This window comes from Simochromis diagramma, unplaced genomic scaffold (genome assembly GCF_900408965.1).
Source record: "Simochromis diagramma unplaced genomic scaffold, fSimDia1.1 OVJJ01000026.1, whole genome shotgun sequence".
NCBI classification, from domain to species: Eukaryota; Metazoa; Chordata; class Actinopteri; order Cichliformes; family Cichlidae; genus Simochromis; species Simochromis diagramma.
This window is the reverse complement of record NW_024386985.1, coordinates 9173297-9192345: the sequence shown is the minus strand read 5'-3', so window position 1 is coordinate 9192345 and position 19049 is coordinate 9173297. Positions and strand designations below refer to the sequence as shown.

Genomic DNA, 19049 nt, shown 5'->3' with positions numbered 1-19049 from the left:
TTGAGCAAACAGCCCAAAACCCAAACAAAACAGTCTTAAGTAAATAACAGAAATAAAGATGATTTAATGTTTTGGTCATTTATCGTGTGCGCTTTTTCTGGCATTGTAAATGCTTTGAATACATGTGGAAATCTACTTTTCAAATAAATGCAGCTGCAAAACAAAAACATACTTGTGTGGTAAGAAATACACACCTGGAATTAGTCACATCCAGGAACAGGAAAAGAAAAAAGCTTAGCCACCACAGGTGAGAAAAAGCATCACTTTTAGCTTCCTGAGGTTCTGAATAAAGTAACCTTCTGTAGTTGTGCAACATCTTAGTGTTCTGGCTGGCAATGTTGAAATAAACCATATGTAGAACAGGGTTGTTTTTTTATTTAAAGTTTGCAGCACCATCCACAGTGCTACTGTTGGTGCAGCAGTTACCACTCCAGCTCCACTGGATATTTCCCAGTCAGACAGGCAGTGCAGTGGCCCACTTTCCTGTTGGACTTGTTATTGGAATTAATTTTGTCCTTTTCAATATGGAAAGCAATACCCTCCTGGACAGCAGATACGAGGCCCTCCACAGTCAGATATTTAACACTGTCAGCACCTGTAAACAGCGTTAGCATTAAACACAAGCTTTTGTTCTGACCAGGCAAAGAAATGAATGGTAGATGTGCATTTTTAAATACCAATATAACCAGCAATGTCCTGAAACTCCGGCTTGTTGGCAATGAGCTCCTCCTTGGTTGGGATGTTGATGCCCATGTAGCAAGGGAACCTGATTGGTGGAGAAGCCACTCTGATGTGGACCTGTCCAGAAGAATAATTAGGTTACTATAAACACAAAGTTAGTGTGTGACTATATTCTGGTCACACACAGTTAGGTCCCCTTTTCAGGACCAATATTTGTTCTTCAAATGGTCAGAAATAACAAAACAAAACGTATCTTCTGTTAATTCAGGTGACAATGATTATTTACCTTTACTAAATGTGGCAAAAATGTAGCATTTATCTCTTCTTCTATACACATCAAGCACTTGATGTGTATAGAAGAAGAGACAATAAAGTGCTGTATGAATGTTTGGTTAAAATGTGAATTACGGTTCAGATCAGATTGACTAGTAGGCCCAAAAATGATGAATGAGAGTATGTTACTCATGCCATAAATCTGATTAGGGACAGATTTTTCATAAAAATGGTTTACCAGACGTGGGGCTTGGCCCAACTTTTTAAAAAAATCCAAAAGTTGATCACTTCCTATCTTTAGTATTACAAGATTAGATATTCCAAAATAAACACGTATCAATGAAATAACTGGGATGTTCAAGAAAATACCCCCAAAATTTGGATCCAGATATCCTGGATTTGGGGTTTTAATTCATGCATAGTGCGGAGGGAATTTTCTGTCTTATTGGAAATACAGTCTCAGACTGCTCTTGTGGTACGCCCACTTTTTTGAGTTGACAGTTAATGAGCCTAATATTTTCTATGTACCCCTGATGTAAGTATAGTACGCAATGTGACAAACACATGGGCTTTTCTCACTTATTCCACTTACTGCCATTAAAAAAACAACAACAAAAAAAAACCTCCAGTTTTATGTTACTTTCCTGTGCTTCTAGTCTACTTACAGTCTGAATTATCAGACAATCCAAACCAACCAGTTTCTGAGCCACTCTGCCAAAATGTTGTGTGTGCTATATCAACAACTATTGCCAAACACTATTAAACGAACCTCTTTGGCACCCGCTTCCTTCAGCAGCTTGATAATAGGGGAAATTGTGTTGCCTCTGACGATGGAGTCATCAATGAGCACCACTCGTTTCCCAGCAAAGTTGTCCGTCAGTGCTCCAAACTTCTTGGCCACTCCTAGCTGCCTCAAGCGGGTGTTTGGCTGGATAAAAGTTCTTCCAACATAGCGGTTTTTACACAGAACCTCAATGTATGGAAGACCAGACTGTGAGAAGAAGACAGAAGAAAAACTAGTGAGACTGTAAGTCCACCCTGGTATATTATAAGATTGCTGAGGTGGAGCAGACACACTGTAGACAGACCTGCTCAGCGTAGCCCAGAGCAGCAGGGGTTGCAGACTCTGGCACAGTGCTGACAACGTCTGCATCAGTTGGAGACTCGATGGCCAACTGCCGCCCACATCGCTGTCTGGCAGTATAGACCATCTGCCCTGTAGTACATTGATATTTCAGTATTTATACATTTAAGAAATGAGTAATCAGTAAGTGTGTTACCCATAATAAATATGCATACCTTCGAAAATAGAGTCTGGTCTGGCAAAATAAACATATTCAAAAATGCAGAAGGCTGGGAGGTCTCCCTCAGGTCGGGGCACAACACTCAGAGATTTGACACCATGTCTGGATATCTGGACTATCTCTCCTGGCAAGACCTCTCTGTAGTACCTGTTAATCAATAACGACAAAAAAGTACAATGAACGGATGGCCTCAAGGAACACCATTTCACTGTTCATGCATTCAGATTCAGAAGAATTTATCCCCAAGGGGCAATTAAGAGACTGACCTTGCCGACCGTACATAAAATACACAAACATCACATTGGGGAGACAGGTCAGGCTAGGTAGCTGGCCGCACGAGCAGCGACCCGGAACTGAACAGCAATGGGTGTGCATCAAAAGCTATGTTGTTACCGCTGGGAAACACCAGAACTATTACGATGGTCATTGAATCACGTCTTTACTAGAATATACTAAGGTGTCAAAACTAGGGCTGTCGGCATTAATCGTGTTAGTCGTTAACGGAGATATGCTGCGTTAACGCGGTTTTGCCGTCAACGTCATTTTAACGCGATTAACACTGACAGCCTTAGTCAAAACTTGTCATTTAGGTTACAGGAATGTTATCGAAAGCCATCTTTATGGGGAGGAAAAAAAAAAAAAAAAAAAAAAAAAGCGCCAAAAAAGAAAAAAAAAAAAAAAAAAAAAAAAAAAAAAGTACTCGTGGCCTAAGGCAAATGATATGAAACCTTTGGGAAAGAAAGAAAAATAAAAAAAAATAAGGTTATAAAAATGATTTACACCTGGCATTACGGTTCCTGTTATACTAAAGAATACTTTTGCAAAGGTAACAAATGCTTACTTGGCACCAATCGACTGGAAGCTGCACGACTCTGATGACACAACCCACCCCTCAGTGTCTTCCTCTTGAGCGCCTGCTTAAAAAAAAACAAGAATCAAGTTAATCATTCACCAGCTTACACATCTGACCTCTGACAAAATCAAAAGGGCCAAAAGCTCTGCTGCAACCATTGACCTCTCGTGAGGCGTCCTTTTTATCAGTAAAGCTAGTCTTTTGAGAGCAAACATGCCTGTGTTCTGCAGTTGCACTAATTCTGATGCAACGGTCACATGCAACAACTGTGTAGATACCTGGATTGTGCAGTTTAGAGATGGGAACGAGCTGCCCAATGCACAGTGGCCTATTTCCATAAGGGTCACGCACTGCGTAGATTACATCTTTGAACATGACCAGCAGTGAGTATGATGTTGGCGTTTCAGTCATGAGGTTTTTAATTCTACAACAAAAAAAATAAACAAATAAAAACAGTATTAAAGTAATGTAAAGCAAAAATATTTATGCTTATGTATCATTAGGTCACAACAGTCACCTGGCAACCCAGTCAGGTGAGTCTAGCTCCTCCATAGGTGGAGTCAGTGCCAGCAGCTGGGTGATGAGCTCGCTGTCTGAGCTGGTGGAGAGGCCGACACCATGGCGCATCACCTACAAGGCACATTTATAGTGACTGATTAATTATGGAATAATGTTATTTTCTGTGGAATAGCAGTCTTTGGAAAATTTTATAATGGAAATGGTTGTCACACCCCTGCCCTCAAAGAGCCACTCAACAGCCACGCTGGGAAAGAGACACAGGCCAATCATGTTGTTGCACTGACGTCTAGGCTCGCCTGATGTTCATGATAGTTTTAACTGCACTCAGGCACAGCTGCTATATAATGACACAAAGATATACATAAGTCTACTTATTGTTTTTCCTTCAATTATTGCATCTATAATGTGAGTCAGGACTCTGGAGAAAAGCGTTTTGTGTTTTTTACATTTTATTTCTAAATCAGTCCTGCTTTTACGTCTCAGCGGCCATCAAAATGAAATTTATGGGTTTTTCAGATCAGATAAAGCTACTTTAAGATTCTGGCTTGTCACAAGAGGTTGGCACATGTTTAAGTTGGCAGAGATTTATACCGGCTGACTTTCTTGATGCACAAAGAGGATTTGTGTCTCTGGCTGGAAATGAAACAGTGACCTTTACTTGCCAACTGAATGTTATCAACTAAATCACTTTAAAATAATTGTCCACATAATCACCTGAAGCAGTTTCCAAGATGGCTGCTGAGCATAAAGGACAACTAAGAGTATGAAGTTAATCCATTGGTCTATTGATGATCTATTTCACCGTCCAGTTCAATAGGTAGTATATTCCATATAAAGGTCTGGCTTGTCTTAAAAAAAAAGAAAAAAAAGAAAAAACAACACATATACATGACACACAGATTTTTGTTAGTGATCACAAAGTGCACTCGAGAAGGGACGTTGATGTGATCCAGCTGGACTGAGCATGTTTCAGTGCCACTTATGAATAGAGATACTGACTTCTTGTTAGGAAAAAGGGGAGGCAGTCTAAATTTACCTAAAGAATAGGACTTATTTGATGTAAATCTTTAAATTTCCTTCTGAAAGGTTAGTTATGTATAATTGGTTAAAAAACCAAATCCAGCTGACAAGGTCTGCGTTAAAAAAAAATTCTTATCAATTCATCGTAATTGGTCGACTAGATATATAATATAAAGTGCATGGATTGTCATAAGATTCCTTTAAAGAAAAAAAAAAAAGAAAAAAAAAAAAAGAGAGGACAGTTATAAATATGCACTCAGTGAATGTGCAGGTTTGTATGAAAGCATAATCATAGAAATGGCAGTGTCGAACGAGCAGATTATGGTAATACAGCTTTCTCAAGATCCACTTATACAACCAGCATGAGTAAGTGTCTCAAATCACCTTTGACAAGGTAAATGTAATCGATTTACTGAACCATCAGAGTGATGGCAGAACTTCAAAAAGCCTGTTTGAGCGTTCAGACTTTTGAAATTTGGAGTGAAGTTTAAGAGAGCAGTTAATGATTTGGTACTGATTTTTTATGGCAAAATCATGTGTGGAATTCTCACTCAGTGCACAGTCTCATAAATATAATCAAAACTTCCTGTGTATTTTAGCCTCAGATTGGAAGAGAGGTTGCTGAGAAAGGTGAGAAAAAGACAGGATGGGAACACATTTGTTAAATTATGGTAAATGGCCTGTATTTGTATAGCGCTTTACTAGTCCCTAAGGACCCAAAAGCGCTTTACACAACCAGTCATCCACCCATTCACACACACACATTCACACACTGGTGATGGCAAGCTACGTTGTAGCCACAGCCACCCTGGGGCAAAATCAGTTTAATATAGCTTACATTTTATAGATTGGGGTTTTTTTGGGTTTTGTTTTTAGATTTTCAGCCTGAAATGTTCTTAAGAGATATACATTTTAAAAAGCTATTCCTTTTTTTATCTCATTAATGCGAGCATTAACTGCAGATACAAATTCTTTTGAGAGCGCAAAACACTTAATAGTCAAACAAATCCTTTGACTGGATGATGGATGCAGCTCTGGTATGTGAAAGTGTTGACATCCAGCCCATAACCTTCGTTAAGATTGGATATAGCAAATAAATATTTCAGCAGAAAGAAAATCTGTGTCTGTGTGTGTTCAGTTCATTATTTTTATGTCACATTGATATGCGCAACATTCAGTGTGGACAAGCAGAGCCCCCTCCTCACCTTTTTCCGCAGGGCATGGGCATTAACCAGCTCTCCATTGTGTGCTACAGCAATCTTGCCATGCAGTGTATCCACCACAAAGGGCTGGCAGTTCTGCAGCTCTGAGATCCCAGTGGTTGAATAGCGTGTGTGGCAAATGCCGAGGTTACCATAGCGCAGTTTAGTGAGAGCCTCTGGTGAAAAAGCGGTGCTCACTAATCCCATTCCCTATAAAATGACAACATTGCTCTGTGAAGGTTTTAACTTGCACAAAAATATTTTAAAATAAACAAAAGTGATGTTAAAAAGCAGAAAATCAGCAAACAATGAGGATGTCTGAAGGCTTTAAAACATGTCTGTAAAGGCCAAACATTAAAGTGCTCAGTGTGATTCTGACCAGCTGGGTTGTTTTGATGCAACTGTGCCAAATGGAAATATATTCAGGACGCAACCCAAATACGTCCTGGGTCTGTTTTTGAGATGCTGGGTTAAACTGTGCTTCTGTTTTATCATATAAGAAGCTTCTGATCATGATTCAGTGTTACCTTGTGTGCTGTGTACGTGGGTGGACTGGCTCCATTACTTGTGACAATCCCAGCACTTTCCTGTCCCCTGAGTAGAGAGACACACACACACACACAATTACAGTGTAAATTTTCATGTATTAGTGGGAAGTGTGTTTTTTTGCATGAATGATTTCTGTTTCTTCTCTGCAAGAATAAACTTGAGTCAGTTACGGTTGCCTTGAGGCAAATCAAAACTGGTTTAACGAGGGCCAAATGGAGCAGAAACAAAATCCCCCCCAAAAAAGGAAAAAGCAGATTTGCTTCCCTGCGGTGAGGCTGCCATATATGGAGAGTCGCCTTGCTGCAGTTTCAATCCATTACCAAGCTGCTTCTCAGATTACACTTAGTCCCGCCCCCTCAGCACACAGCTTAAGCCAGTGGTGAGGCTGCTTTTCAGCATGAAGGCGTTGCTTTCAGGCTTAACCGCCTGGTTGCCTAGGGAACCGGGCAGCAGAGACAGACAGGCTGGGGGAAAAGAAAGCGTTTCCAGGTCAGCTCAAACATGGAGAGAGGAGCAGAGAGACAAAGAGGAGGTGATAGTGAGGTGGGGGAGGAAAAAGGCTCAGTGGAGAGGCAGTGGGGGGAAGCAGAAGTGCTGGCTCTACTCTCAGTGTGGGACCAGGTTGGAGCTCAGCACGTAGTAGAGAGCAGAAGCACATTTGAGGTGATTTCAGAGCGTCTGAGGAGGCTCAGTGTTGTGCGCAGCTGGAGGGAGTGTCAGGCCAAATGCAGAAGCATGAGACTTCAGAGCAGGAAGGCTGACGCAGGCACATCGGCAAACTACAGCCAAGGAGTGGAAGAAAGGCCGCTTGAAAGGCCATGGGAGGAAGAAGATGTGGATAATCAAAGAAGAATCTACCCAGTCCAGGAAGGTAAACATGTTCAACACCACTGTACTATTGATGATAACAACATGACTTTTTCCACCTTGGGAAAAAACAAAAACAAAAACTGGCATCCAAGGATAAACAGACACGCCAGTTAAAACTATTCTTAGCTTGCTTGTGCTAAAAAGTAATTCAAACACTTACATAAAAGTCATCTTGTTCTTCTTTGGGTTTTTTCCAAATCAACATTTAGCCAAAATTTACAATGTTTTCATGTGTGCACAGGAATGAAGACTCGATTTCATTCAGCTGTTTCTTACTCTACTAATGTGGCTGAAGAGGGAGGCCGCCACTGGACGGATGACGAGGTTAGAGCGCTGCTGTGCGTCTGGGCTGACCGCAACATTCGGGAACGTTTGAAATGCACGCTGCGCAACAAATCCATATTCCAAGAGATGGCTCGTCAAATGCAGAGAAACTTTGGGGTGATACGGAACTGGAAACAATGCCGTACAAAATACAAGAATTTGAAATATGACTATAAGACTGCGAAAAGTGCACACGCTGCGGGAGGCAGCAGTGCAGGAAGCCCGGGGAAATACATGAAGTTTTTTGATGAAGTGGAGGCCATTCTACTGGACAAAGGACTGGAAAATGGGACCAGGGAAATGCAGAAGAGACTGTATGATGGTGAAATGGAAGCAGGGAGGCTACAAACAGCAGCAGGCCACACAGGGCAGATAACGGGCTCTGAGAGTGAGGTGGTCATCGAAATTGATGATGGTAAGCATCAAGTTTGCAAGCAGTTGTTTTAGATTCAAGACTTCGTGAAAATAATTTTCTTATGTATTTATCATTTAAGATGACAACAGTGACGATTACGACATGGATGGAGAAATGGAAGTAAAATGGAGAAGTGCAGGTATGCCGAAAAAGAAAAATCTGCCAAATCAACCGTGGAGTTTAAGCAGCATGATTAAACTTTTCCTTCCGTATCTGTTCTTCTTTTATCCCAGACGCCCATCTAGCACACACAGACTCCAGCTCTGACCAGTTCCAAGTAGTCACAGTGTCGGACACGGGTCGAAACTGGAGCGACCAAGAGGTGCGAGCCCTGATCCAAGTCTGGTCGGATGAGCGCATACGCAGGCAGCTGGAGAGCTCAACCAGAAAGAGGGACATCTTTGTCCAGATCTCGAACAGGTTAATGCAACAAGGCATTGAACGTGACTGGAAACAGTGCCACACAAAGTACAAGAACCTCAAGTACCTCTACAGGTCCCTTCAAAGGGGCAAGACTGATGAAGCTGACCCGAGACGCCTCATGAGGTTCTATGAGGAAGTGGACTCCATTATGAATCGCACGGCTAATGACTCTCTGCGAGACACAGGAGCAGCCGAGTCTGCAGATTCAGGCGGACTTACTACATCTGACAACTGTGATGAGAAAAATCACGTGGACGGCAAGTTGACAAACACGAGGAGAGCTGTGGAGGGAGCCTTGGAGGACAAAACCTGCACCTCTGATTCGGACTTATCAGTAACCATCGAGGCTACATCAAATGCTTATGAGCCAAAGCGACATAAAATTAAGGAGCATTATCTGGATCAAGAACACATGTTGATGAGTGAGCTGATCATTTAATCATCATCATCATTATTATCAGCATGAATTAGATGAAAAAGATTACATAATGCTTTCAGTGGTCAGTTACCATGAGTAAGATAATCAAGCAGGACCATCTTGGACAGCCAAAAACAAATGTTTTTTTTTTTTGTTTTTTTTACATTATGTCTTAATATATTTCCCATACACAAAACAAACCGATGACATTTAGTTCAGGGTTCTCCCTGGCTCACAACAGACTTTTCTTGGTTTATGACACATGTATGCAAGATTAGCCCCAGCAAAGTCAAGGCACTGAATCTGTTACCAAATGTGATAGAAAATGCAGATTTCTAACCACTTCATGAGAAATCAATCAATGCATCAGCTGAACTTTAGGTTCATTATCTTGCCCAAGGATACTTCAGTCCAGAGAAGTCGGACATCAAACCAACAACTTTCCAATTAGTACACAACCTGGTCCAACTTGGTTTTAAAATATATTATTATATACATATAAAATATATTATTATTATAGTTTAAAGATTTTATTTAAAAAGGAGTCCCGAGGTGGTCTTAAGCCAGTCTTACTATGTTTAGTACCAAGACAATTCTTTTCTTTTGTAGCAAAAAATGCATATTTGTATTTTTGTAACTACCTTTAATATTATATTTTTGCAGGTGCTTCTGAGAGTGTGGTGGAAAGAGAGGATACTACTTCAACACACAGAAGAATCAAGAGGAAAGCTGTGGATGAAGGTCTGAAATATGTCTCCTTCTGTAATCCCTTTTAATGTCACGTGACATCCATAATTGACTGAAGCTTTTGTAATTTCTGGCTAAGTCCCATGATGTGCCATGGCGCTTCATAATTAAATTATGGATAAGGATATGGTCATGACTTCTAATAAAATGCACAACTCGCATAACCCTACTAGGAGCTAACATGTTACACTAGTAGTACTTAAAAAGTAGGTTAATGTAAACCTTTGTCCTTCTTATTTCCAGACCCTGGACTGCACACACCACTAAAAAAGCTGAACATTGGGCCTCTCGTTGCTGAAAGACTCCACAGCCAGTGTAAAGAAGAAACGGACCATATTCCAATAATAAAGATCAACTCAGTCTGTTCAATGGCCACCCCTGCTCCGTCGCCGTCGCCAGAATTACAGGTAACATATACTGATCTCATGTGACCATTACAAAACTGAGATATTTTTGAAATAATAAAAGCTGTTGTGGCAACTTTTTAAAAGCTACCCCAACTACTTGATTAATCGAGTGACAGATTATTTGGCGACCATTGTGATACTCAGTTAATCATTTTTTAAATAAAAATGCCGAACATTAAAATTATGATTGCAAACTTGAACATGTTTAGGTTTTAGATTGTTTCAGATTGCAAAAACAAAGGTGAACTGATTAATGCATATATCATAAAAAAAAAAGAAGAAAAAAAAAGCTGCAGCTCTATGCTTTTATGAATGAAAACTGTTATGTCTTAAGGGTTATTCACTAATCCATGTCAGAAAATCCCAGAAAGTTGATTTTCTTCATCTGGTCACAGCATTTTCAATGGAAATGTTTCATCGCTTATCCAGGTGACTTCTTCAGTATCGACTGACTGCAGTTTTCCACAACTTTACAGTACAGTACTTGAGCGGTATAGCTGCATAACAACCGAAACCAGCACCATTTACTAACAATGAGCCACAAATTCAGTTCCATGGTCGTTAGTATGCAAACTGTCATGACCATTGGTAGCATGAGTACCATTTAGACAGTGTTAGGAATTGGCTGCAATCACATCACTCTAAGATGATGAACAATAGTTCAAAGATGTCATCCCCTTTTCACATAACGGCTCGCCACTCAAACCAGGATGTGCACATCGTCACTGAAAGAGTGGCCACTGGCCTGTAGGTGTAAACAGCCCTGTCCTGATGAGCTAGCTCTTCTGCGCTGTCCAATCTGCTAACCGGAGGTTGTCGGGTTGGCTTTCTAAATTCAATGAAATTGGGAGAAAAAGAATGATATATTAAATTGCAAGCTAGATGAAGGAAACCAGGCTTTTTGGTTCTTGAAGACATTTCACCTCTCATGTGTGAAGCTTTTTCAGTTCCAAAAACTGTCCCAAGTATTTTAACCCTTAGTGGGGTTGTCCCCTTGGAGGGTGTCCTGAGGATCGTTGACCCACCCGGTTTTTATGCAAGTCGTTAAGGGTCACATCAGTTGAGCTGACATGTGACTAAATGGATGGGTTATTTCGGTCACAAGACCTAAGTGTGAATTCTATGTGGGACAGCTTCATGAACCAAAAAAGAAATCCAGTTGCCTTCAACTCAGTAACTTAAAACTAGCATGGTCTCAACAACTGTATCGAATATTTCATCAGAACCAAGAATGTGGCAATCATATGATATGTTTTCAGAAAAGCTGCTTGATAAAATGTTGCTAACTACAGTGACACTTTAAAAGGTGTTTTGCATTTCCACTGTACCAGAGTCGATGAGAAAACAAAAAATTGCTACCTGCTAGGAAATCAAATCTGGCTTTTAAAAGTGTAGACTCAAAAATTGTACAAAAAAGAAAAAAGAGAAAAGCTATTGAGTAGTCTTTTTCTCAGTGTGTGCTCAAGAAGAACAGAAGAAAGCAAGGCCTTCATTGCTTAAGAATGTATGCTTCAAGTATTTAGCTCAAGAACATTGAGCTTCAAGAGGTCATGCTTGGTAATATCAGAAACCTGTGCCAACTTCTTAAACACAAGGCAGAAGGTAAGACAGCCTTTCAAAAATGGCTAAAGACACAGCCTGAATTATGCCAGTCCTATGATGTAGAACGAACTGTCAGGACGCAGGAGATCAGTTTGGAGAGCTACAATGTCTCAATATTTCTCTCCAAAGAACGTCACAAACCAACTCTGGTATGCAGGCTGTCTGTTGAGTCCCACACTGAGGCAAAAAAGGCAAAACTAATGATGCTTTCCAAAGCCTTTTTGAGAAGGCATCTACCATTGTGGTAGATCACAGTGCCACAAATCAGGCAACCACCCAAGTAAGTGATTGATGTTTTTCGCACAGCTTGCAAAGCATTTCAGCAAAATGGTCTACTGACACTGTAGAAACTGGAAAAAACCCTGCTTATTGAAAAAATTGATTCTGTGGTAGATAAATATCCAGAAATTGTCCTACCCGTGTTCAGGCTTTACTACCCAATCAGTCACAGGACAGAACCTGTAGAAATACAGGTTTTGCAGCAGAGTTTAAGGTTGTTGTTTATTATAACATTCACCTCCTCTGAATCGGGAAGGTACTTTACTGCGCTGAGCAAGTGGATGACCTGGCTGCATTCAGAAATATATAGCACTTTGTCATAACCACCAAAAAAGCTGGTTATCCCAAAAAGAAAGTTAGTGTGCAAAGAAGCATGTGGCATATTTGGTGCTTTTATATGAAGTAATCCAATGCCCACTCAGAAAGAGTTGAGTGCTTGGTTGCCAGAACATTGTAGAGAACCATGGTGTGGCTGCGGCTGTGGCTCTTTACACTTAACACAGCAATCCTTGCCTGGGATCCTCTAAGAATAACATGTCCTTCTAATATAGATAGCTAAGGGAATGTTCCATTTTGAAAACCAATAACACTGCAAGAATTATTACAAAACATTAGGGATTAAATACAGTCAAATTATAGTATAGCAATCAAATGGCTGAGTACTCTCCAATACTGGAACAACTAATTCATACATATGTTTTTTGGTTTTATACAAAGTGATTTTTTTTTTGTTGTCCACAGTGTTGAACCCAAACTTATGCACATGTACATTTATATAGCTAAACCTTAGGAAATATGCAAAGCTCACTTTTATTCTTGCCTTAGCAATGTATTTACACATACATAAGTTTTTTTTTATAGTTTTCACTAGACATTGGCTGCTCTTTCACTCCTTTTCAGTGTAGACCTTGTCACTGAGCATTTTTAACTCTTCATGTTTTTCATTTTTCAAATGTTTGACCCATGTCAAAGAACAAAAAGTGTGTGTGTGGGTGTGTGGGGGGGGGGGGCTGTCAAAGGACCTAAGAGATGGATTTGGTTCTTCAGCTGCTTCATGTACTGCTCACTGAATCCCGATCAGAAATCGTGGTCAGTGGGAGGGTGTCTGTAAAGATGTCATTCTTAAGGAGGGGGAGCATGGAGGAAAAGCTGAGGTATGCCAAATAACACAAGAACTGGACTGAAAAATCTGTGACGACAGTGATGTGATTAATTAATATTCAATTGTCGGTTCAAACTGCCATCAGTGTGTTCAAAAAAAAGCAAGAGGTAAAATAGAGAGCCATCTTTAAAACACAGTGGAGGTTCTATCATGGTTGTATTGCCTCTGATTCAATTATAATAAAGAAAAATACTGACAAATTTTGATCTAGCATGGCGAGGAAGCATCTGATTGATGCCTCATTTTTCAGCACAGGAGTGATTCCAAACACACTGCCAATGCAGGAAATGCATACCTGGACAGAAAGAACACACACACAATGAAACATGGTCAGTCATGGATTGGCCTCTCCAGAGCCCAGCCTCAACATTTTTAAAGCAATGTGGGATGGCAGAATTGACAGACTGAGGGAAAACAGAACAAGGAAACAAACATCCAAAGACAAACTCTGAATGTCCTTCAACAAGCCAGGAGAACTAGTGTCGAAGGCTACTTACAGAAGTTACAAGAAAGTTTCCATAAGAGAATTCAGGTTGTGTTGAAGAATAAAAGGTTGTCATACTAATATTTGCTTTGATGCTCTTTAGAGTAGTAAAAACTCAGTTTTTGTCTTATACAGCCTATTTCTGTGCATATTTAAAAAGTCGCTACCGTTTTTTTCTAATTTCTCTGCAAAATATAAAGAAATGGGGGGGACGGGGGTCAATATTTTTGCACAATACTGTAGATGCATGAGGTTGCTTTCTGCAAAAATTCACATCTTGCATTTTTGTTTTTCTTGCTCAAGTTTGGGTCAGATTCAAATTTATACCAAACATTTCATCTAAAATGCAAAGCTCGGACGTCATTAACTAGTGTGGTAACTTTTCAGTCGTTACCAATTTTGGAGTAACTGGTTTTCCGTTACTTACCTGTGCTGTAACGCCACCAACCCCAAAGTTAAGACCTGAGCCACCTCCAGCTGTGTGGGCCACTCTCCCGCAGCGACACACCCAAAGACTCCGCACTCCTCTCCAATACCCGACTCCTCGAACTCCATGGGCTCGCCTGTCGCCGATGCCTCTCGTATAAACTGCGGTCTAGTCTCGCGCCTAGTTGTCTGTGAGCAATTACCGTGCGCGCGCGTGTTTGTATGAGCGCTTGCCTGATACGCGTTCGTGACCAAACACGTGCTTGCAGCGATACAACGTGGTTTGTTAAAACATACCAAACTCAGCTGACACTGCTGAATTGGGCATGAAATCACGAGTAACAGAGTTAAATCAGACTAGACACGTTTTAACCTAACAACCGGTCCGCCATAACTAAAATCATAACGAATTAAATGAAATACGTGGAATTTTACGAATAATTCTAATCAAATTAATCGATTAGATCAAAAAACACACTATTTAGTCCTGTTGGAGCTTTTGATAAGACAACCTTCTCATCAAAGAGTAAAAGGATGAACTTTGGTAGAAAAACCTCCAAAAGTTTTCTTCTTTTTCTTTTTTTTTTTTACTTCTTGTCTTGACGTTTGAGCGCTTCCCTTTCACGTGGTAACAGATGCGCCGCTGTGATTGGTTGTTTAGATGAGTTGAGAACTGTGATTGGCTCCCGGCGCAAGTATGACACGGCCCACTTCCCCTCCCCGGCTGCCTGCACACCTTCTGCTTCTCAATAAGTTAACTGGCGTGTTTTGTGATTTGTCTTTCAGGACTGTTCAGGATCGTCGAGCGCCATGGCATCCACCCCAGGTACTGCACGATCCTTAATACACACGTTAGCGCTTAAGTTAGATGTGCGTGTTTTAACTTTTTCCTCTTTTTTTTTCAGAGTTGAAAGTCGGCCAAAAGCTCAATGAGGGCAAGACAAAACAGATTTTCGAGCTCTTGGACCAGCCGGGACTGGTTCTAGTCCAGTCTAAAGACCAGATCACGGCTGGGAATGCCGTGAGGAAAGATCAGATGGAGGGCAAAGCTGCCATTGCCAACAAAACTACGAGCTGCGTGTTCCAGCTGCTGCAGGAGTCTGGTGAGGACTTATTGAATGTTTGTAGGGGGGAACAGTATTCTGCAGTCTGAGTGGGTTAAGGCAGTTCTGTCAAACTCACCCTGAAGCAACTTTCCCACATGGAGAGAACCGATGTTTGGTAATGTAGGCGCATTAAAGCGCATGTGTATAATTATTGCAGCGCTCTCTTTTTTTTTTTTTTTTTTTTTTTTCTCTCCATAAAAAAAGTCCCTTACACTTGGCCAGTATCTAGGCACATTGTTTCTGCAGAAGGTTTTGTGAGCAACAAACTATCAAAGGTAAATTGATTCAGTAGAGTTTACTGGAAAAAAACAAACTTTGGACTCATTGATCTTTTCAGTTTCAGTTAATGTGGGGGCTTAAATGTTAAGAAAATATAAAACGTTTGTCACACTTTGTCAGAGCCCTGGCTCACTTATTCAGTTTGCAGGATTTTTCTGAAATGCCATTGGATTTATTTAAATATCTCAGAAGTACATGGTAATCAGTTTTCCACACATGGGAAGCAGTTCGGCTCTTCTCATTTTTGCAACTTTTTAAAAATGACTTATTTTTTTTTAACCCTCTGAATGACAATCCACTAAGAACTGGATTTTATGTTGTGTTTCATGGATGGATGGGGGGGGGAATTGAACAGAAATGACAATCTTGCAAAAATACTTAAATGTGAAGGGCATGCAAGATTTACATGATCCCAAAATTACTTTCCATATGACTTTAATTTATAAGCAATTGGCTAACTGTAACCATCTTGTGTGTGACGTGTAGGTCAGTCAAGCTGTAGTAATGGCTGCCTTGTGACTTGATGTGTTTCCACTTAGAATTAACCCGATCCAACCAGCCACATCCCATCCACTTGACCCTAATCAAAGATAGGTTTAAATCATGGTAACTTGAAGAGCCATCTGTGTGCCAGTGTATAAAAATTAAATAAAATCTATGTTTTTCTAATCTGACATGGTTGCACATATTGAAATTTGTCCATTAGTTTGAGGTTGCCCTAACATCCACCCTCCCCCCCCCAGGCATTAAGACAGCTTTTGTTAAGCAGCACTCGGACACGGCGTTCATTGCAGCGCACTGTGAGATGATACCCATTGAGTGGGTATGTCGCAGAGTGGCGACTGGATCTTTCCTCAAGAGGAATCCAGGAGTCAAAGAGGGCTACCGCTTTTCTCCTCTAAAGATGGAGATGTTCTTTAAAGTGAGTCTTCCAGGCGTGCAGTGATTCTCTCGATGCATTTTCAGTCTGTGAGTGTTGCATGCAAACTCATCAATGATTGTTTTTAGGATGATGCCAACAATGATCCTCAGTGGTCAGAGGAGCAGCTGCTGGAGGCCAAATTCTGTCTGTCTGGGCTCACTATTGGTCAGTGTGAGGTGGACATAATGAATCGCAGCACTGTGGCCATTTTTGAGATTCTGGAGAAGGCCTGGGCCACTCAGAACTGCACCCTGGTGGACATGAAGGTAGGCTGTGCAGCACCTCCCCCTGCTGGTTAATTTCATATCTTGGTGCAATCACTTTTCTTCTGTACCTACAGCAGAACTACAACTAAGGACTTTTTTCTTTGCTTATAGATTGAATTTGGTGTCAATGTGAAAACTCAAGAGATTGTGCTCGCTGACGTGATTGATAATGATTCATGGAGGCTTTGGCCAGCTGGAGATCGGAGCCAGCAGAAAGATAAACAGGTCATGCATTGACTTTATTTTCATGCTGATATGAGGGGAAAAAAAGATACAAGCCTTAAACTGTTTTTTTTTTTTTCTTCCCCTTTGTAGGTGTACAGAGACCTGAAGGAGGTTACCCCAGAGGCAATGCAGATGGTGAAGAGGAATTTTGAGTGGGTCTCTGAAAGGGTCAAGGTACAGCAAACAAACTCTAAATTCTTCTTTATCTTGTAGGAGTATTTTGCTTTGAATATCTTAACCAACAGACATTGTTTAACGTCACAAAAGCCTGCAGCTGCTTTTTATGCAATTCAGGAAAAAATGAGTACAATTTTTCTTTTGAGCAGTCAAAAACTGAAATAAACTGATGATTCAATGGTTTCTGTGCATCTACAGTTGCTGCTGAAGCCCCAGGCAAGCAGCAGGGTGGTGGTTTTAATGGGTTCCACCTCAGACATGGCCCATTGTGAGAAGATAAGAAAGGCGTGCACCTCCTACGGGATCCCCTGCGTCCTCAGAGTCACCTCGGCACACAAGGGTCCAGATGAGACGCTCCGAATCAAGGCTGAATATGAAGGTGTGCTTTAATATTGACATAATTCCATCTTTAAACTGATCTAGGGATTCTTGATAATGTGATAATTTCTCTATGCTTTTTTGCAGGTGATGGGATACCCACTGTATTCGTGGCTGTGGCTGGCAGAAGTAACGGCCTCGGCCCAGTGATGTCTGGTAACACGGCTTACCCTGTTATCAACTGCCCTCCTCTCACTCCAGACTGGGGATCGCAAGATGTATGGTCATCCCTCCGCATGCCAAGTGGTGAGAAGAGCTCTTTAGAATAGAATGCCTTTATTGTCACTATACAGATGTACAATGAGATACAGATGATCTCCTACTCGGTGCAAACATGTTGGAGAAGAAGGGGGGGGGGGGTGCATCGTTTCTGCAGCAATATATACATGTGCAGTGTGAATCATACATACGGTTTTAATTTTTTTCCCCCTTATGGTAACCAAGTCTTTCTCTACTTTATTTGTCCTGCAGGTCTTGGCTGCTCCACAGTATTGTCTCCAGAAGCTTCTGCCCAGTTTGCAGCGCAGATCTTCGGGTTGAGTGACCACCTGGTGTGGTGCAAACTGAGGGCATCCATGCTCAACACCTGGGTGTCTCTCAAGCTGGCTGACAAGAAGTTACAGGCCTGCAGCCTCTGAAGAGCCCAGCGTGCTTCACACTTTAACACACTGTCTTTGTTTACTATTAAAACCCATTAAATGTAGTTGTTTGTCACACATATCATTCCATTAAGAGGCAAATGATTAAAGCTTATATGTATTTCTGTGCATTTTCTTTCTTTAAGACTCATTTTTATGAGTTTATATACTCATATTCATGAATCCCATGATAGTTTGGAGGTTTTCATGATTTCTTTAAACTTTTGTTTTTCCAAGGTTGTAATGAGTGCACTTCATATGTCCTTAATGATTTAAAAAAAGGTGCAGAGCTTTGAGATAATTACCCAGGTTCTAAATTATACATACTGGCTCACCTACATACATGCATGCATACAGATATGAGTGAGTGTATGCATGTATTTTTTTTTAAAAAAAAAAAAAATGGAGTTGAAGGTTCTACGATGTCTTAAGTTGAAAATGCCAAGGCCTGTTAACTCCTTATTAGACCACTTCACATTATTGTCACTGTTTGGCTTTCAAGCGTAACGCTGTACCAACTGTTGTGTGTCGGGGTGGTACTGTCATGCTCTCGGGCTGTTTTGTTGCCAGCAATACTGGCACATTGCACAAAAGCGATGGAATAATGGACTACCTCAAAATTCAACATCAGCTATATTTAACATCTATGGTTAAAACTTGGACCCAATTGGATGTTCCGACAGGGCAATGACCCCAAATACACATTAAAGCTGTTCAAATAATACATGAAGCAAGCCAATATTAAACTGGCGTAATGGCCTTCCCAAATCCCTGACCTCTCCTCTACTGAAAATGTGCGGACTACGCTTAAAGGCTGGGTTAGTGCCAGGAAATAAACTCTACCAATCCAGCCAATAAGAGTGGTCATATATCCCAACCAGAACTATGTAAGAAGCTTGTTGATGGCTACCAAAAGCCTGGTGAAAGTGCACCTTGCTAAGGGACATTAAATCAAACAGTAGTAGCCATGAAAATCTACATAAATTGAAAATTGTGTACCTAGTTCTTGTTTTAGATCTATGCTGTACAATCATTCAACCTTGTAAAATGAATAAATTACCAAGACATTTAATGTCATGGTATACATTTGGGAACAGTCA

General features: G+C 40.8%; 2 protein-coding genes across 5 annotated transcripts; one reads left to right on the top strand and one right to left on the bottom strand.

Moving 5' to 3' along the window:
- Window positions 1–360: 360 nt before the first annotated feature.
- Window positions 361–14568, bottom strand: ppat (phosphoribosyl pyrophosphate amidotransferase). 4 transcript variants are annotated; one of them, XM_040040552.1, is made up of 11 exons: window positions 13960–14568; window positions 6380–6446; window positions 5856–6062; window positions 3629–3741; window positions 3390–3535; window positions 3100–3175; window positions 2254–2405; window positions 2043–2170; window positions 1724–1945; window positions 678–798; window positions 361–595 (listed from the first exon to the last, which is right to left on the bottom strand). In XM_040040552.1, the coding sequence occupies exons 1-11, from the start codon at window positions 14085–14087 to the stop codon at window positions 423–425; spliced, it is 1533 nt and encodes a 510-aa protein (XP_039896486.1). In that variant the 5' UTR covers window positions 14088–14568; the 3' UTR covers window positions 361–422. The 4 variants fall into 4 exon arrangements, with proteins under 4 accessions (XP_039896486.1, XP_039896488.1, XP_039896485.1 ...); XM_040040554.1 differs by having other exon boundaries at window positions 3100–3172; XM_040040551.1 differs by lacking the exon at window positions 13960–14568 and adding an exon at window positions 13246–13910.
- paics (phosphoribosylaminoimidazole carboxylase, phosphoribosylaminoimidazole succinocarboxamide synthetase) lies at window positions 6874–18080 on the top strand. Its single transcript, XM_040040543.1, has 15 exons — window positions 6874–7272; window positions 7513–8010; window positions 8090–8149; window positions 8244–8855; window positions 9515–9592; window positions 9842–10005; window positions 14745–14784; window positions 14864–15061; window positions 16087–16265; window positions 16352–16531; window positions 16643–16756; window positions 16847–16930; window positions 17132–17312; window positions 17399–17557; window positions 17783–18080. Exons 1-15 carry the CDS (start codon window positions 6903–6905, stop codon window positions 17947–17949), a joined length of 3084 nt encoding a protein of 1027 aa, XP_039896477.1. The 5' UTR covers window positions 6874–6902; the 3' UTR covers window positions 17950–18080.
- The last annotated feature ends 969 nt before the right edge of the window (window positions 18081–19049 follow it).

Bases quoted from the DNA above. Each gene is read 5' to 3' on its own strand.
- paics (XM_040040543.1), top strand. From the start codon at position 6,903: ATGGAGAGAGGAGCAGAGAGACAAAGAGGAGGTGATAGTGAGGTGGGG. The intron at 7,273-7,512 runs GTAAACATGTTC...ATGTGTGCACAG, and splicing joins AATCTACCCAGTCCAGGAAG to GAATGAAGACTCGATTTCAT. The intron at 8,011-8,089 runs GTAAGCATCAAG...TTATCATTTAAG, and splicing joins GGTCATCGAAATTGATGATG to ATGACAACAGTGACGATTAC.
- ppat (XM_040040551.1), bottom strand. From the start codon at position 13,376: ATGTTTCATTGTGTGTGTGTTCTTTCTGTCCAGGTATGCATTTCCTGC. The intron at 3,536-3,628 runs GTGACTGTTGTG...TTTTTGTTGTAG, and splicing joins TCACCTGACTGGGTTGCCAG to AATTAAAAACCTCATGACTG. The intron at 3,176-3,389 runs GTATCTACACAG...TTTTTTTTTAAG, and splicing joins CTCTAAACTGCACAATCCAG to CAGGCGCTCAAGAGGAAGAC.